Below are 19,659 nucleotides of genomic sequence, written 5' to 3'. Positions count from 1 at the left end.
GAGCACCGTGAGAGGGACGAGAGAGCGCAATAACCGAGAAAGGGGAGAGACAGAATAGATCGGAGAAGGAGAAGGAGAAGGGGGGCCACTACGCTATCACTGAGCTTCTCGCACCGTCGCCGAACCGCTGCAGTTCAGTTCCCAAGAAAAAGGACGAGGTGCAGCGGCGACATGCGAAGAGCAACAGCGAGTGACGAACTAGCGAGGAGGAGGAGTAGAATGGCGACGCGGCAGCCGTCCTCCTCGCCGATCTGCTGGCGTTGTCGTCGTCACCACCTTCCCTTCCCTTCCCTTCCCTTCTTCTTCTTCTTCCCCTGCCCCCTCAGCGTGATTCCCTGTCTCCCTCTCTCCCTCTCTCAGTCTGTTCCCTTTTCCTTTTTTATTTTTATAATCTTTTTGTTATGGATAATTTAGTAATAAAATTTAAAATTTAAATAAAAAGGACGATTTTAAAATCAAGTTAAACCTTATGGACGATTTTGTATGCAAAAAAAGGTTGGAGAAGAAATTTTTTTTGCCTATTTAGGGACCAAAAGCATACTTAACCATTTTTATTACCAAGAAACCAATAGTAGAAATGAGCGACGATATGAGTAGTGCAAGCAGGGGAGGGCAGAGCGGTGAGAGTGGGGTACACGAGGGCCAAGTCGACGGCAGCAATAAAGAGGAGAGCACGGAAAAAGGTGCATGTAGTGTTTCAGAGGGGGCTAAGGGTTTCAAAGTGTATTTTAGAGACAAAATTTTTGTTGCATCATAGCCAAAGCATTTGGTTGTTGATGATTCTCTTGATGGAGATTTACTTGCGATAGTGTCTGGAAAGTAAGGTGACAATTCACCACCCACCATCACTTTCACGAAAGAAGGTTGTAAGGTTTTGCCTTATCTAGGATCCATCGTCATCAAAGTGCTTGGTAAACACTTTAGCTATACTGCTCTAGTGCATCGGTTGAAGAGCATTTGGAAGATATAAAGGGGTTGCGATATTAAGGATGTCGGGTTTGGCTATTTTCCTGTAAAGTGCGATTGACAGAGGATCGTGATAAGGTTTTGATAGGAGGCCCTTGCGGTTAAGCCTTGGATGGCGTCCTTTCAACCAAATGAGAAAACTTTTGGTTCCACACCGGTGTGGGTGTGGGTACGAGTTGTTGTATTAAACATCTTGTATTACTAGGATAAGGCCATGTGCAAGATAGCTTCAGTAATTGGGAAGCCAATAAAGATCGATCTTGGTACCAAGGAAGCAGAACGTGGAAAGTTTGCAAGAGTGTGTGTACAAATTGATTTGGGTCTGTTAATGATAACTGAAATCATTGTGATGAAGTAAGATTCGATGTTGAATATGAGAATTTAGATCTCATTTGGAAAAATTGTAATTGTTTTGGCCATGTGAATGAAGGTTGTACAAGACATAAAGGGAAACACCAATAATGAATCAGAGTATTTTTGAATTTGGAAACACCAATAATGAGGAAGCAAAAAATCAGAAGAAGGAGGATATTGTGGCTAATATGTTGCATGTTGATGATTCTCTTGTAATTAATGTTCATGTGAATGAAGGTGAGTGGGTCTAAGTTGTTAATAGAAAAAGAAAAAAGAAAGTTCACTCCTTTAACGTTGGCCCATCTTCAAAAGGTGAGAAGTTCCCAACAAGGCCAGAAAAAGGCTTTCCCGTGGCAAAGGAAATGCTAGACTTGACCTATTTACCATCAAACTAAAAGTTGGTCTTGTGCATTCAAATGTTGGAGTACATGAACGTAAGGTTGGAACGGTGATGAAACAAGGAACAACCTCCTCGTTGCAAGCTTCTTCAGTGGCTCAACAGTCATCAGAAGTTGGTCAACCTATCCCTGCTCAGCAAAATGAACTAAGTAGTAGCTGCAGTATGGAGCTGCAGTATGGACAGTGCTTTAAATTTTTTAGTGTGAAATATTAGGGGAGTTTCAAATAAAATGGTTCGTGTGCATTGCAAAGAACTTATTAGAAAATTCAAGCTTTCTTGTTATTTTATTTTGTTAGAGACTCATGTTGTCTTTGATAGAGTTAGTTTCTTTTGGTCTCAACTTGGGCATCATATTGTTTGTTGTTCTGAAGCTAAGGGTCATAGTAGTGGTGTGTGGATCCCCTCCAATTAATGCTAGGGCATTTTGGCTAGTTTCACAAGCCACTTTTTGTATGATTTAGGATAGTTTCATGCATTTTCTTAGCCAATAAGCAAGTATTTGGGTGAATATGCATTCATACCTTGATTCAAGCAAACATTGTGAATTCTAGACAATTTCATGAGAATAATGCAAGGATTGAATGATAGAATGAATGATGCATCATCTCATGATTAAGAGAAAGAATTTGATGCACTTTGTTTGATTGATTTCAGGTAAGAAGAAGCATAGTAGAGCCACATTAGTGCCACTAACGTGGCCATTAACGTGGAAGAAGAGACAGCTTGCAAGGTTAGTGGTGAAGTTAGCACCACTAACGTATTCGAAGGCCAATTAAGCCCACGTTAGTGGCCCCGTTAGTGCCACTAACGTGGGCACTAACGTGGAAGAAGGAAGAGCTCAGGACGTTAGTGGTGAAGTTAACACCACTAACGTGAGGAATGGCCAAAGAAGCCCACGTTAGTGCCACTAACGTGGATAAAGGGGAGTCTGCAACGTTAGTGGTGAAGTTAACACCACTAACGTGTTCGAGCCAAGGTTTGCCCACGTTAATGCCACTAACGTGGGCCATTAATGTGGAAGAAAGGGTGCTTTGGACGTTAATGGTGAAGTTAGCACCATTAACGTGACCAAGGGTTAAGAAAGGCTACGTTAGTGCCACTAAACGGTGGGGTTAACGTAACTCAAAGGGGTTGGGGACGTTAGTGACCAAGTTAGTGTCACTAACGTCTTCGAACCAGGAATTTACACTTAACGTTAACCACACTAACGACCTGACTAACGTGAATGATGCCCAATTCAAACTCCTCCAACAAGCTTAGCAAAGCCCACTGAGATTGTAACTGCTTCAACTGAGCTCAAAGGCCCACATCCAGAGACGTGCATACTTGATTGAAGAGCAGAGAAGTAGTATATATAGGGGTAGTTTTGAACTAAGAAAAGAGGAGGTTGGGACCTGGGGATCCAGGATTGTAAACACCCAGATTTACTTTTCTTTGTAATTCAATTTTACTTGTGAATGTACCTTACATTTCCAATTTCCATTTCCAGAGCTATGAGCAACTAAACCCCACTTCATTGGGTTAGGGAGCTCTGTTGTAATTCAATGGATCAATTATAGTTCTTATTCTTCTTTTCATTCTCTTTGATTTGCTTGAAAGCTTTCGCTCTTCATCCAATTGAGCAATTGTCTCGGAAGAGAAATTGCTCATACTTGGATTTCCTCTAAACCTTGGAAGAGGAATGAGGAAATCATGCTAGAAACGCTTTCTCATGCTGGACTGGATTGGGGGTTGGATGGATATAGTGACATATAATCCTCCCAATACTTTGATCTAGAAAAACATGTAGTATAATTAGTGATCGCACTTCATCTCTTCCCATGAGCAATTAGATCAAGGAATTGGGCAATTGTTCAAGCTTAGAGAGATTGAATTGCCAAGGAATTGGGATTCAATCACCTAAGATTGTCAAGAGATCAAGGAGTTGCATGGATTGAGGAAGAGATGAGAATGAACTTGATCCGGAGAATACAATATCTCCTGAGCCCAATGAGCTTCCCTACTTTTGTCTCCCCATTCTCTACATTCTGTTGTTTACATTTATGTTCATTATCCCCATTCTCATTTAAGTTTCTGCAATTTACTTTCTGCACTTTACATTTTGCTATTTACTTTCTGTCATTTACATTCCGTGCTATTTACGTTTCCTGCCATTTAAATTTCTACAAAACTCAACCCAAATTTACTCAGTTCAACTAGAATATTCCTTTGATTAAAGTTGTTCAACCAATCAATCCTTGTGGAATTCAACCTCACTCTATTGTGAGTTTTTACTTGACAATAATTCGGTATACTTGCCGAAGGAAATTTGTAGAGATGCAGATTTTCGTGCATCAAGTTTATGGCGCCATTGCCGGGGATTGATTTTGCATTGACAATGATTAAATCGGAGGATAATTAGATTGAACACTTTTCTTTTCTTTTCTTGATCAGTCTTTATTTCAGTTTATTTATCTTTATTCTCAGCAATTTAGTTTATTTTCCTTGTTTACTTACATTTTAACACTAATCCACTAGCTGTTTGATAAATTGCACCAACCACTCTAACCACAATTCTTAACAAGAGTGATTCCTTCACTTGACTTTGCTTGTTTGTTTGCTGCATGTATGACAGGTAGAAGAGGAATAACTTCAACCTCTTTTGATAGTGAACCTGAGAGGACTTTTCTTAGACTAAGGAGGGAAGCAAGAGGTAAAGGAATAGCTGGTGAGGAAGAGTTGAAAGAAGATCTAGACGTTACTATGGAGGAGGAAGTACACAATCATGTTGGGAAAGGTGCTATTAACCATGTTGGGTAGGAGAAAAGAGTTCTAGACTCTTTCATTAACCCAAACCCAGGAAATTGTGGAAGTAGCATCTTAAAACCAACCATTCACACCAACGACTTTAAGCTAAAATCACAACTCATTACCCTTGTTCAAAACAACTGCTCATTTGGAGGAAGTGCCCAATAAGACCCCAATCAACATCTAACCACATTCTTGAGAATATGTGACACTGTGAAGGCCAATGGTGTTCATCCTGACACCTATAGATTACTTTTGTTCCCCTTCTCTCTTAGGGACAAAGCATCTAAGTGACTTGAGTCATTTTCTAAGGAGAGCCTTACCATTTGGGAGGATGTTGTCAACAAGTTTCTAACAAATTTTTACCCTCTACAAAGGATAATCAAGTTGAGAATGGAGGTGCAAACCTTCAGGTAGCTGGATGGAGAAACTTTGTATGAAGCCTGGGAAAGATACAAGGAGCTAACAAGGAGATGTCCACCTGATGTTCAACGAATGGGTGCAGCTGCACATTTTCTATGAAGGTATTTCCAGGGAAGCAAAGAAGGCCCTAGACCACTCTTCAGAAGGCTCTCTTAATACCAAAAAGACCATAGAAGAGGCCATTGATATCATTGAAATAGTGGCTAATAATGAGTACTTCTATGCCTCAGATAGAAGCACCAATAGAGGGGTGATAGAGTTGAGTCATATGGATGAATTGCTAACTCAAAACAAGTTGATTACCAAGCAATTGGCAGACCTGACCAAGTAAATGGAGAGGAACCAAGTTGCAGCAGTCAATACTCAACCACCAGCTCAAGAAGGGGTGAATTCAGAGGAAGGAGGTGATTGGGAACAAGCCAATTATGTTAGAAACTCATCAAGAGAACCCTATGATCCATACTCCAAAACCTACAACCCTGGTTAGAAGAACCACCCAAATTTTGGATGGAGAAACCAACAAAACCAAACTCAAGACCATAGACCTCAAAACTCCAACCATTACAACAACTCCACCTACCAACATTCCAACCAAAGACCATACCAACCCCCACACAACAACTCTTTACTGCCTCCATATCAAGCACAAAATAGCCATCCTCAACCTCCAAATTCCAACCTACCATCACGATCTGAGGATAGAATCTCCCGAATTGAAACCTTTCTTGAAAATCTTTATAAGGAGTTTTAAGACAACAAAGCATTCAAGGATGAAGTAAGGTCTAATATGAAGAACTAGGGAGATGCCATCAAGAAGCTTGAATCCTAAGTAGGATATCTTTCTCAACAAATCCCTAAATCCGCTAACAGTTTTTCAAGTGACATTGAGAAGAATCTAAGAGGAGAAACAAAGAATGGGAGATAGGAAGAGTGCAAGGCAGTCACTCTAAGAAGTGAAGAGACTTTGGAGGAAGAAATTAGCAGACCATCAGAGCATACCCAAGGAGTTCCAAGAAGAAACTGGAAGAGATAGGACAAGAAATTGACTCTGCACAAAGGAAGGAGCCAATAGAGAAGGAAACCCTGAGACCTTATGTGCCAAAAGCACCATTCCCTCAGAGACTCAGGGGTGGTGAGAAAGAGAAGACATATTCTAGGTTCCTAGATATATTTAAGTCTCTTCATATCAACATTCCCTTCATTGAAGCCCTCCAGCAGATGTGTTCATATATTAAGTGTTTGAAGGAGTTGCTAATCAAGAAGAGTACCTTAAAGGGTGGGCAAACAGTAGTGATGAATAAAGAGAGCAGTGCCCTCATCCAGAAGGACTTACCTACAAAGAAGAAGGATCCAGGGAGTTTCCACATCCCTTGTGCTATAGGAGATACAATGATTGATAGAGGGTTTTGTGATTTGGGAACAAGCATAAATATAATGCCTCTGTCTCTCATGAGGAAGCTACAAATTAATGAGTTGAAATTCACAAACATAACCCTTCAACTGGCTGACAAGACCCAAAAACAAGCACTAGGAGTAGTCAAAAACGTGCTGGTGAAGGTAGGGAGGTACTTCCTCCCTACAAATTTTGTTGTTCTGGAAATGGAAGAAAGTTATCTTCATCCAATTATCCTGGGAAGACCATTATTAGCCACAGCCAGAGCACTCATAGATGTTGAGCAAGGGGAGTTGATATTGAGAATACATGATGAACAACTCACCTTCCATGTTTTTAAACCTTCACATGAGTCAGAACAAGAGAACAAAGACCTAAAGGAAGATCACAAGGAAGTAATTCTGAAGGAAACAAGCAGTGAATCACAAGCAGAGCTTCTGAAGATATCTTTAGAGGAAAAACAAGAAGCTCAAGTGATACAACAATCGAAGAAGCCCAAGGAAGAGCTGAAACCTCAAGAGTCAAGAGTCAAAAGGGATAATCAACAAGGACCCTCCTGACACAAGTATCACCAAAGCACCACCTGAAGGAGAGAGGAGAATTGGAAAGAAGGTACCAAGGGAATGAAAAAACAAGAAGATCCCTACAGAGGACTTCTCTCTAGGGGACAGAATGATATCAATCCACCAACTACTAATCTCACATCATTTTCCTATAATTTCATCTCAGCTACCTCAAGTGTACACAATCAATAGAATCATCTCCTTGGAGCATGTAGAGATTCTCAAAGAAGCAAGCGGAGACAGATTCACTGTGAGAGGAGAAGACCTGAGACATTACAGCCCTCCCTGACAGAGACTAACCGTCAAGCTAGTGACGTTAAAAGAGCGCTTGTTGGGAGACAACCCAACCAAAGGTAACCCTCCTTTGTGATTCTTTTCTTTGTTTAATAAGGAGTCAAGTAACCCTCTGTGCATTGCAAGGAATTAAGTTTGGTATTTCACACCAAGAGTGACGATCTCATAAGACAATAATTCAAGGATGAATATGTGATACTAAGTTTGGTGTTTCACCATGAAGTTCACATGAACACACTGTAATCCTTCAATTATCATAAGACATCACTAATTCCAAGCAATCACAGAAGCAATTTGGCTCTCGACTCTAGTCCAATATATGTTTTCGAAAAAAAAGAGATTAAATGCACATGATGACACTCTGCATGCAACTCACTGCACAAGGAAGTAAGTGAAGAACTAAGTTTGGTGTTCACACACCAAAGTAAGTTCAGAAGCTTACAAGCACACACGAATGCTAACCACTCAAGTGCTTGGGAAGTAAGCAACTTTCACTATTTTTGCAGGAAAAGCAATCAAGCCTTTAGAGGAAAGATGCATCATCACCCAGGATGGAAAAAAAAAGATGCAAGAGCTAAAGGAGGTGATGACAAAGAAAAAACAAGAGGTTGTACTGTTTCTTGGCTGCTTTTAAAGATGGCAATTGAAAGAGCACTTGTATTGCTGTTAATCAATGTTCCTTCAATCTTTAAGTCATTTGCATTTAGTTTCTTTGAATTTACCTTTAGCTTAGGCATTTGCATTTAGTTCCTTTAGTTGTCTTTTGCTTACTAGCTTAGTTTCTTAGGCCACTGCACCAATGCTTATGATTGTATGCATTGTTCTTGAGTTCAATAAAGAAAATGAAAGAAAATTGTATGAAAAACAAGAGTGAAGTCCAAAGTTGTAGAATAAAATCCTAGTGTTTGTGATGGTGTTTGCTAGCTAAGTTGGTTCATCAATAAGGTACAGTGTTTAGAATAGATCTGCTGACTAGGGCTACGACGGAGGGCAATGTTGAAGCCGGTTACTTATATGCCATGCTGCTACTATGTATTAACGAAGACGAAAATAACAAAAGAAGGGGTGTTTAATTTTTTTAAGTTATACATGCTTTTGGGGAGGTCGAAAGGTGAAAAAAGGTTTTCACAGAATTATTTGAGGAGCGGTGGGTGGATGAGGAACCTTCAAATCCTGGACAGTCCGTGGCTTGTCAGTCCACCAATTGCCCTACCTGCAGTACTATGAGTGATGACCAAGATATGTTCGGTGTTTTGTGTGTGCACTGCCTAGCTGATTACGAGACGAGGATCTTCCTGAAAATGTTTACATTTTAATAAACATTACTATTTAGCAATTTCTTTTATTCGAGTGTGTTGTTGTTTATGCTTCTCTTATCTGACAGTATAGTAGTTAGCAATATCTCATATTTTGTTATGAACGATTACCCATCCTTAATATATGGATTATGTTTTTATTATATTTCTACTTTTATGTGTGAAAAAATTTCAGTTTGATCTGGTATAAGGTTTAGAGATAATTAAAATATATGTTTGTGAAATTTAGTTTTAATGAGTTACTATCCGTAAAATTACTATTGAACTAATTAACATAATTTACATATACTAACTTATAATTTGAAATTATACACTATTTAATTTATACTAATAAATATAATTCTAAATATTTATATTATAATTTAAAATTTGTTTGTTCAAAATATATCTAAATTTCGGTCATAGCATAATCCAATAAGTACATTACATAGCATAGACCTATAATTATAGTTTCATGTGGGATTTGATATTAATTTTTTCATTACCGATGTAATTGATGGTTGAATAGATTATAGAGTGTTGATTTAATGTATTCAATTTTTTTATGCTTCATATTATGTAATAATTTAGGATCTCGTAGTAGTAGTAGATATGAACCGGTAACTTGGTAAGGTAACAGGTAGTGACGAAAAAGAATAATTTAATCAGTTGGAGCAAAAATTTATTTTATAAAAAAGGATTTGATATGAAATCACAAAACAAATGAATTATATTTTTTAGATAAAAAATATGTTAGTATTAACAAGTCTCATTTGTATGCTTACTGGTGAATGTAAATTACATATTTGAATCTTTTATAAATAAAAAAAACTTATGAATTGTTAAAAAAAGTTTTATCTCTTTACAATAAACTCATGTGATTGCCATATCTTATTATTCACAATAAGTCAATTTTAGTAAATAATGGTTGTCTTGGTGTTAAATAAGATTAAATTATTATAGCTATATTTGTGATCAGATTAGTTAACAACCACCGAAAATTTGAGTGATGAAATTTTTTTCACCGTCGTTATTTTTTTTTCCCCAAAAACGATTATAGCTACATTAAACGAATTTAGTTCTTGAAAAAAAAAAGCTATTGATATATTAACAATTCTAATACGTGATGCATAAAATGCTTTTCAAACAAAAAATATGTTTTACTCAGAATACCTGTTTTATGTATGTTTAAAAATATATAACATATTTTACGGAAACAAAAATACTCTAGCATTATTTATGTTTACGTATAGTATTTAAGTGAAGAAAAATAGTAAATATTTCATGCATGGCTAAAAAAAAAAACAAACAAACAAACATTGCATGCATGACAATAGTCAAAAGCTACTAGTTATTTTTATTAGGAAAGTCGGTATGAAAAATGTTACTTGTTCTTAAAAATTCAGTCTTTAGTCAACTTTTATCTAAAATTAATTTTAGATCAAACAATGTTATTATTATGTTTTCTTTTTTTTTTCTTGATTTTATTTCTCTCAAGAGAGTAAATAAAAAAATTAAGAAAAGAAAATAAGGTGAAGATGAAGATGAAAAAGATGAAAAAGAAGGAGCAGTGGAAGATAAAAAAAAAAGAGAAGAAAGAATTTTGAATTATGCAGGACGAATCCAAATACACCTTAATTCACTCAAAAATTAACTGAAATTACGTAACGAATTGCGACACAATCAACTCAAAAGTAAACCGAAATTACCGAAATAATATAATTAATTACGATACAATTAACTCAGAAATAAACCGAAATTACCTAACAATTGCGACACAATTAACTCAATTCGAAAACAATCATACAAATAAGACTGAATCATGATGATGATAACGATAACGTTGATGATCATGATGATGACAATGATGGAGGAAGAGAAGAAAAAGAAAGAAGAAGAAGAAATTCAAATGAGAAAATGAGGGTGAGGTGGCGGTGGTGGTGATGTTGGTAATGACGATAACAAAAGAGAAAGATAACCAAGAAAAAGAACCTACGTGCACAAATTTAAAAGAAGAAGGAATAGTTGTTAAAAGTGGGAAGTTGTTTATGATTAAAAGTCAGTAGCGCATGATTGTAGATGAAGTTATAACAACTTGGTTTGACTTGGTTAATGAAATTACTTGAATGCAGAGCATTATTGAAGAACTAAAATGACACTTCGAGCTTAACTAAGAAAATCATATATTTTGTAAAACTAGAAAGCTAACTAAGGGTCCGTTTGAAAAGTTTCAAAATTACTTTTTTGAACTTTTGACTTATGAGAAGTAATAGAATTAATGTCTGGTGCAATTTTCAAAATCAAATTGTAATTTTCTAAGAAGTTATTTAAGTGTTTATAGAGAAATTTAAAAAAAATAACTTCTCTCATAATAAAAAACTTTTTATTACATTTTTTTTAAAATAAGTACTTTTAGAATTAAAAAATAAAATATAAAATAATTTATTTTAATATAAATATTTATTATTTAAATTATTTTTTCAAAAAAAAATTAATTAAATTGTTTATCTAAACTAAGCTTAAAACTACAAGCTGAAGTCATATTTATACAGTAACTAATATAGATTCTATCATACAATGTGCAGACACCACTAACAACTAAATGATTCCTAATAGAATCAAGTAACAGAAATAGTTTCACACTCTTCTTTACCTCTTTTTCTCTTTTTTTTTTTTCCACCAATATCTCTCTGTGACAATAATATAAAAAAGATAGTTATTTGCATCATCTTGGCTGGAAAGTAGCAAAGTAGCATCACAAGAATAGTAGAATAAGAGAGATGCGTGGCAGCAGTAGCGAATGGAGAACTACCAAAATTATGAAATAAAATAAACTTATGAATGTGACATAATGCTCGACTTTTCATAATAATTTTGCAACAATTTAAATTGGATTAGGACCTATTAGGATCTCATCTTTAAATTCAAGTCATAATCAAATTTGTAGTCTTCTTCAAAATCAATTACAGTAGTTAACTACCCTCACTGATTTGTCACTTCAACATACAAATATAAACTATATTTGTATTTTGTCTAAAATACCAAATATGAAATGCATCTATATATAACAAGAGAAGCAGAACTTACTTTATAGTTCTCAAAGTTGTCCAAACAAAACAGAAAACTTAAAATATTAAGAAATAAAAATGCATTCACCTAGAAATAAAAGTTCTATCATTAGAAGTGTGTGAATTGTGCTCCGGAAAAAATAATATAGATACTGGCATACACTGCACATTGCCAACGTCTGAAACTAGAAAACTCAAAACTCCACTGCAGGTAAACTAAAAACTATTGGAATTCAAAAAAGGCTTGTGATCAAAGAAATAAAAGTAAATAATTTTCTCATTACCTCGGCTGAGAAAATTGCTTCAGTCATGCAATTCCAGAAAGATTTACCAAATCTAGGTTCAATAAAATAGGAACACCAGAAAGGTACAACGCTTTAGAGCTCCATTTATATATGCCACTTTGAACTTTACTTTTTATCCAACGAGGATAAATGGTGGACCTAGTAATACAGATACGAATATACTATAATTTATTCTTGGTATCATGTTGGGGTAAATTATTGCAAGAAATTGCAGCTCAACTTCATGCTATAATAGTAGATTGCTATACCTTAATAGGGATAGTTAAGATCTTGTTAAAAGGTTAGTTAAGGTTAGTTAAGATCTTGTTGTTTTAAGTTCTTTGACTGGTATGTTATAGGTTGGTATCAATGCTTGTTTCAGTTAATTATTCAAGAGTGAATTGTTTTATGCAAATTGTAAGGAACATTTTTCAATCTCAAACTTATACTTTTTATTCTCTTTATAAACCCAAGACGGCAACAGAATCTCTTGTTTAAGAAAAAGAGGCTCGGATTAATCTTGAGAGGTCTCAAATTGCACTTTCATCCTAGAACAAAAAGAATGAAAATATTTGTATGATGATGATTCATGTCTTGTACTTCTTATGGTCATTCTTTCATAATTTCCAACTTGTTAAGAAGTTATATTAATCCAAAACTAGATATGTGTTTGTGTAATTGTTCCTTAAGTTGTTTGGCGTGATATGATAATTGTTTATTTTTTTTAGTGGTTAATTGTACTGATATTCTTTAAAATTTAAGACCATGTTGATTAAGATAACATTTTATATAGTGTTTTAAATTTAAAATATATTTTAAAATTTATATTAAACTATATATATTTTAAAATATTTATTTATAATTTATTTATTATTTTACTTTAGAATAATTTTTTTTCAATTAAACTGATTGAACCAATAAATCAATAATTAAAAGGTTCGATTCTCATAACCTTCCTTAAAACTTAAAAGTGCATATGGGAGTGTCCATTTCAATGCCAATAATGCATTGTTTGTGGTGTTTCTTTTTCTTTTCCTTTTGAAACTCCTTCCAACTTATATCACATGCTTCTTCACATCACCCTCATAAAACCACCTCTTTCAAACAAAGACGAAAACAACAATATCAATTGGGACGGGCTATTCTTGGGACAAATCTCTAGTTGAAACACCAATAAAAAACTCAATGAAAGCTGACCAAAACACTAGATTCAATAGGAGAACAAACAGTTATAGATTAGAGATAGAGCCGTTTCTTCTTCTGCCTTTGGTTTTCTAATCTGCCCCCCTCCGCTTTTTTTTTTCCTTCTGCCTGTTAAGACCAACGTATAGTTTTGGATGAAATTTGATGAAAATTTTTTAAAATTAGCCAGTACTACTGATTTTCCAATTCAGTACTGGTTTTGCTAACAGTTTTTTATTTTACCAATTCCACCCGTCATCTCGAATCAGTTTTAGAACATTAATAACATATAATTTGTTATTGAATAAATAATAATTTTTAACCATAAAAAATTCATACACTAATATTTTTATTCATGAAAAACAAAAATTAAAATTATATCCATACAAAATAAATTTTTATTGACAAAATTATTCAAATTTTAAAAATTTAAATAAAATATTTAAATTAATTTTTAATATAACCTAATTCTAACTTTTAATTTTACTTCACAGCATCACTCTTTCAATTACAAACTCTATCTCAATTCTCATCCTCAACTACCACCATCACTGTTGGCATCAATATCACCACCACGGCCATCACCACCTCTACTGCTTTTGCTTCTCCGTCACTCCTAGCTAACTCCTTCATTTCTCCGATTTCACCTATTCACCACCGATTTGTTGCCCCTCCTCCGCTGTCACCAATTTTTTGAGTTGCCTCTTGCTTCTGTCGTCGATGGGTACAGCCGCTTGGGTGGAGGAGTATGTTCCAGCAGCTTGCCGCCGTCGTCCTCGCACTCCCGTCATGGCTAGATCAACGGCAATAGATGCGGCAGAGGTTCATCAATCGAGGACACTAATTCCATGAAAAAATTGACCTTTATTTTCGTATGGGCAATTTTCGGAAGGAGAGGGTTGCTTTTGTTTGCACCCTTGTTGTATATTTTGGCTATGTTGCTGTACATGGGTTCTTTGAACTTTGGTGTTGTGAGTATAAAAGATGGTGTTGTTATTATACATAAGCATATGTGTTCCTCCGGTTTTAGTTTATCCAAGTCTTTGAAAAGCTATTGCCTTTTATAAAATATGAGTGTTCAAGCCAATGATAATGTCACTGGATTTAGTGAGTTCTACGATGTGTGCTCTACATCTTCGATGATGATGATAATGAATAATGGTAGTGGAATCGAATGCGTGTTAGGGTGGTGTTCAAGAGCAGTAAAGGTGGTGATGGCGGAGGTAGTGGTAGTTGGAGATGAGAGTGGCGATAAGATTTGAAATTGAGGGAGTGGTTTGGATTAAAATTAGAGGTTAGAGTTAGGTTATATTGGCGAAAGTTAGTGCACTCCAGGTAAAGTAGGGAGTGCAGCACTCTTTAAAAGTTAACCTACTATTAAAAGTGATTAGATAAATTAAATTTATTTATTATTATTATTTTTTTTGTTATTGGGCGAACAAACAAACCGACACTAACAAAAAAAACTAATTCGCTCGTTTAACAGAGGACTATCTTTACACCAAAAAAATACTCAGAAAAATTTAATCGAATTCCTCCGTTATTCTATTATTGTTGATGTGATGTCTTCAAGCATTTTCACTATTTTATTTACTAGCAAGTGTTTTTATTATTGTTCTGTCTAGCCACAGATTTTAACGCTCTTGAACCCACTACATTCCACTTCTACCATAAATGGACCTTCAAAGCCGAAAAAATTGCTGCCATAGAAAAGGAAGACGCTCACTCCAAACTGATTCTGAAGAACTGGTCTCCATGAAGGCGCTATAATTCTCAGATGATGACGCAGTCAAAGCACAAAATACATGACAGTTATAACAAGTCCATTATCTTTTATTTCAAATTATCCTCAACTTGCACGTAATAGAATGAAAAATTAAAATATAATTTTATTTAAACAATTATTTGTATTATTTTTTATTAATTTATTCAAAAAATAATTAAATTTTGAAGCTAATTGGTATAAAATGTTACAGATATAAAACTAAGAAAAATTTGTATTTGTATAAGAATGAGCCTAATAAATAATTATTCTATTTAAATATAATTAAGAGTATTTCTTTCTTTGTCAACGGGTTATAATTCAAATGACATAGTCTCTATATTCACCTAAAAGTTGATAAAAAAAAGAATACTTCTTTTTTTATTAACTTTTTTAAACATTAATTATTTATTTTACGTACTATATAGAAATAAATGAATATAATATTTATTGAATAGACATAGTTACGTAAAAAAATTTTATTGTCATAGTATTTGAATCAAAGAAAAAAAATATTATTTTAAGAAAAACTAACAATATATTTTTAATAATATTCTTAATACAAAATAATAAATTTTAAATATTTTTTAAATAATATATATTAACTAAAATAATATAATTATCCCAAATAATATATTATAAATATAGTAAAATAACATATTTCAATAAAAAATTGTTAATAAAAAATTATATGAATTTTTGTTTCGCACAAAATAAAATTATTATATGTTTGTTAGATTTAGTACATGAATTTTTAACTTATTTTTATATATTATTTATTTTAATTTTAAAGTCCAATAATTTTTTTTACAGACATATTGTTTTTAATATTTATATACTATTTTTTTATTTTGAATTTTAGCCCAATATCTGACACTTATAAAAAAAATTCTAAAACTTGTAAAAAATGATTAACCTGACAGGTTACCTTTTTAAATCTAGACCATTCAAATAAAATATAACAAATGAAGAGTTTAGATTTAACGAATTCACAAGGTGTGCAGCACTCCATACTTAGCAAGGAGCATTTAAGAATGAGCCGGTTATATTAGAAGATAATTTAAAATTTTTAATTAATTTCTTAAAATTTGAATAATTTTGTTTGTAAAACCAATTTTATATATATATAACTTTAATTTTCGTTTTTCATAAGTAAAAATGTCAATGTTAGAATCTTTCATAATAAAAATATTATTTACTTATTTACTATTAAAACAAAATAGAAAAAAATTAAAACTTTGTCAAAATTATAAAGATCACTTGTGAGATATTTTATCTATTTAATTTGTTTAAAATTTAAGGGCCTGATTATAAGTGATTTTTTTTAACTAAAATTATGAATTAACATGCAATAATCACATAGTCAATTTATGTTTTAACAAAAGAATACAAAATTGATTCTTATTTTATGAATTAATAAATGAACAAATTGCTTGAAATATTTTTCACATGCCATTAGCTTGTCTAATTTGTATGGCATGTTATGTGACAGTTAACATTTTACATCAGTTTTTTTTAACTTAATGACTAATAAATAAGTAAATGACAAATAAACTAATTTAAAAACTAGATAGTTTAATCAATTTAAAAATTAAAAATCAATTTTGATCATCAGGTAAAAACTGAAAGACTAATTTAATTATTATCTCGTATAAAATTACTTGAAACAAATAATAATATAATACAGATATAATAAGTTTAAGAGATAATACTTTAATTTAGTGAATAATTTAATATTTTTAGTTTAATAATTTAATATTATACTTTTTAACTAATATTTTTAAATATTATTAATTAATTACTGGTTAAAAATAATTAATTATGCTGGTTTTGTAGAATTAAAAAAATTCGGAAATGAAAATCAATTGAGTTGGCACAATTTGCATTTAATTTGGAATGTTTAAATTCTAGCATGAATGAGGTTCAAAGCCACATGCCCATTCTAGTAGGAGAGCAGGAGTAACAAGTTAATGAACCGGCAATAGCATGTGCTGTGTGCAGAAAGCTAGAAACAGTGAAGTGAATAATAAATAACTCACTCAGCTACCATAAGTCTATAACCAACTATATGTAATAACACCGTCATGCAAGGGGCATTTTCGACACTCAACACATATATAAACATTACCCATACCAACAACAAAATATTCTCTCTCCCGCACTCTACATTGTCACTTACTAGAGAGAGTTACCCTCTAACAATGGCTCATCCACTTCTCTTGATAGCAACCGTCATTCTCGCCCCCGCAATCATAACCGTCAACGGATGCTCACCGTCAGACAAGGCGTCGCTTCTAGCATTCAAGGCAGCCCTGAGCGAGCCCTATCTCGGCATCTTCAAAACATGGTCCGGCGATAACTGCTGCCTGAACTGGTACGGCGTGAGCTGCGACGCCACCGCCGGCCGCGTCTCGGACATCAACCTCCGCGGCGAGTCTGAGGACCCGATCTTCGAGAAGGCCGGTCGCTCCGGCTACATGACCGGAAAAATCTCGCCGGAGATCTGCAAGCTGGACCACCTCACCACCCTCGTCGTTGCTGACTGGAAGGCCATCTCCGGCGAGATCCCTCCCTGCATCACCTCCCTCTCCAACCTCCGCATTCTCGACCTCATCGGAAACAGAATCTCCGGCGAGATTCCCGCCGATATCGGAAAATTGCAGCGTCTAACAGTCCTCAACCTCGCCGACAACACAATCTCCGGCAAGATTCCGGCGTCAATCGTCAACCTCGCTTCTCTCAAGCATCTCGACCTTAGCAACAACCAGCTCACCGGCCAAATTCCCAATGACATTGGAAAACTCGCCATGATGAGCCGGGCGTTAATGAGCCGAAACCAACTCACTGGTCCAATTCCCAGTTCGATTGCATCAATTTACCGCCTCGCTGACTTGGACTTGTCCGGAAACCGACTATCCGGTTCAATTCCATCCGGTTTAGGACAAATGCCGGTTCTTTCAATTTTGAATTTGGATAGCAACTCTTTCTCTGGTCAAATACCTTCGAGTTTGTTAAGCAACCCGGGTATGGGTATTTTGAACTTGAGCCGAAACGGGTTCGAGGGTACCATACCCGACGTTTTCGGTTCAAAATCGTATTTCATGGTTTTGGATTTGTCTTATAATAACTTGAAGGGTCGGGTACCTGCTTCGTTATCTTCGGCTAAGTACATTGGGCATTTGGATCTTAGCCATAACCACTTGTGCGGAACTATTCCTATGGGTTCACCGTTTGATCACCTTGAAGCGTCGTCGTTTAGTAACAACGATTGTTTGTGCGGAAACCCGTTGAAGACTTGTTAGTAATGATGATGGACGTGACCCGTAATAAGTGTCTCGTTTTCTTTTGATGATTCTTATTAAACAACGATTATAATGAAGCCAAAGTGTGATTATTGATGTTATAGTTTGTTTCTTTTGTATTTTTGGGCTTAAGTGATGTAATATAAATATAAAAAATATAATATAATCACGAATATTTTAATAGTAAAGGTGGAATGGATTCCAGATAGAGATGGGTGGGGGACCATGCACGTGAATAACTTATATGGCTTTGAAGGAAGCAACATGACATGGGTCAAGCTAGTTTTGATTTTTGAATATTCCTGTGGTGCATGTGAGCTTCATTACATGTGAAAGATTTGGATAATGATTCAATTGGTGTTCTATACGTTAAAAGTGCTATTAAACTAAGTGTATGATTTATTTAATGTTAAAAAAGATTCAACTAATATGCATGACGGTTGTGGTCAGTATTCTGACGATTACTAAAAGAAAATCAATAATATTTTGGGTGCGAGTATGTTCAGTTGTATACTCAAAAGCAGTAATTCTTTAATTTCTTCAAATTAGCACAATAAATTGCATCATTTTTTTAATAAACAAGGTTAGCAGTTTTTTTTTTACTTTTTGAATACCTAAATAATAATTATAAACTACAACGTTTCAAGATAGTCTTATATCCATAATAAAAATCTTGCTCATATTCTTTTAGGATTTTATTAGTTTATTCTTTACCACTTGTGTCAATTATCCTTGGCAGCATAATAAATTACTATACAATGGAGATAATCGATAACCTGTAGCGGAATTACCAAAACAGATAATCATACAATGGAGGCAATGCGAGAAATTATAAAGGAATCAGCACAATAAATTAGCATAATATCACTTTAAAATATCTTTACTGCTTTCCGTATAATAGGATTTGAAGAGTTTCTGAGAGAAATTAATTATGGTGACATGCATTCTGATGAGTGATCAGTGATCAGTGATGACTGATCAGTGATGAGTGATGAGTTTAAAATGAAGCACTAATATATGGAGAATGGATTTTTTAATTGTTAAAAAAAATTAAGAATATAAAGTGTAATTTTTAATTTTTATTTTTTTTTATTTATTTTTAATCCCACTTATAAAACTAATGATGAGAAATCATATCTTACTCCTTCAATTATTAAAAAGAATGGAGATGATCTATTTCCCTAGTATATAACATGTTGAGGTCAACTACTTCCGGAGTGGATTTTATGGTTATGATATTTGGTATATAGGCTCAAAGTGAGCCAAATTTAACCCAACTAAGCAAAATTTAAATTCACCTTATAAAAATTGAGTTTCACTCCTAATCTAATTTATTTATTTATTTATAAAGCTGAAGTTTAACTTTTCAAAAATTTATTAGCGGATTTGAATTTACGAGATAATTAACAAAGAACATAATTTATATTATATATAAATAAAAATTTATGTTTATTAATTATAATTTATATTATGTGTTTGGTTATGAAAATAGAATAATATAGAATATTGAGAATAAGACATAAATTATAGAGACACAAAAATTAATATTTTTATATTTTGTTTAATAATAAATTAAATATAAAAAA

General features: G+C 34.0%; 2 protein-coding genes across 2 annotated transcripts; both read left to right on the top strand.

Annotated features, from left to right (window-relative positions):
• The first annotated feature begins 5,261 nt into the window (after window positions 1–5,261).
• On the top strand, window positions 5,262–6,883 carry LOC107462637 (uncharacterized). The gene is made up of 2 exons (XM_016081263.1): window positions 5,262–5,412; window positions 6,138–6,883. The coding sequence occupies exons 1-2, from the start codon at window positions 5,262–5,264 to the stop codon at window positions 6,881–6,883; spliced, it is 897 nt and encodes a 298-aa protein (XP_015936749.1).
• A 10,020-nt stretch (window positions 6,884–16,903) lies between these two features.
• LOC107462677 (DNA damage-repair/toleration protein DRT100) lies at window positions 16,904–18,261 on the top strand. The gene has a single exon (XM_016081305.3). It carries the CDS (start codon window positions 16,973–16,975, stop codon window positions 18,071–18,073), a length of 1,101 nt encoding a protein of 366 aa, XP_015936791.1. The 5' UTR covers window positions 16,904–16,972; the 3' UTR covers window positions 18,074–18,261.
• The last annotated feature ends 1,398 nt before the right edge of the window (window positions 18,262–19,659 follow it).

This window comes from Arachis duranensis, chromosome 8, assembly GCF_000817695.3.
Source record: "Arachis duranensis cultivar V14167 chromosome 8, aradu.V14167.gnm2.J7QH, whole genome shotgun sequence".
NCBI classification, from domain to species: Eukaryota; Viridiplantae; Streptophyta; class Magnoliopsida; order Fabales; family Fabaceae; genus Arachis; species Arachis duranensis.
Note: the sequence above shows the minus strand (reverse complement) of the source record. Positions and strands in the feature narration are given on the sequence as shown.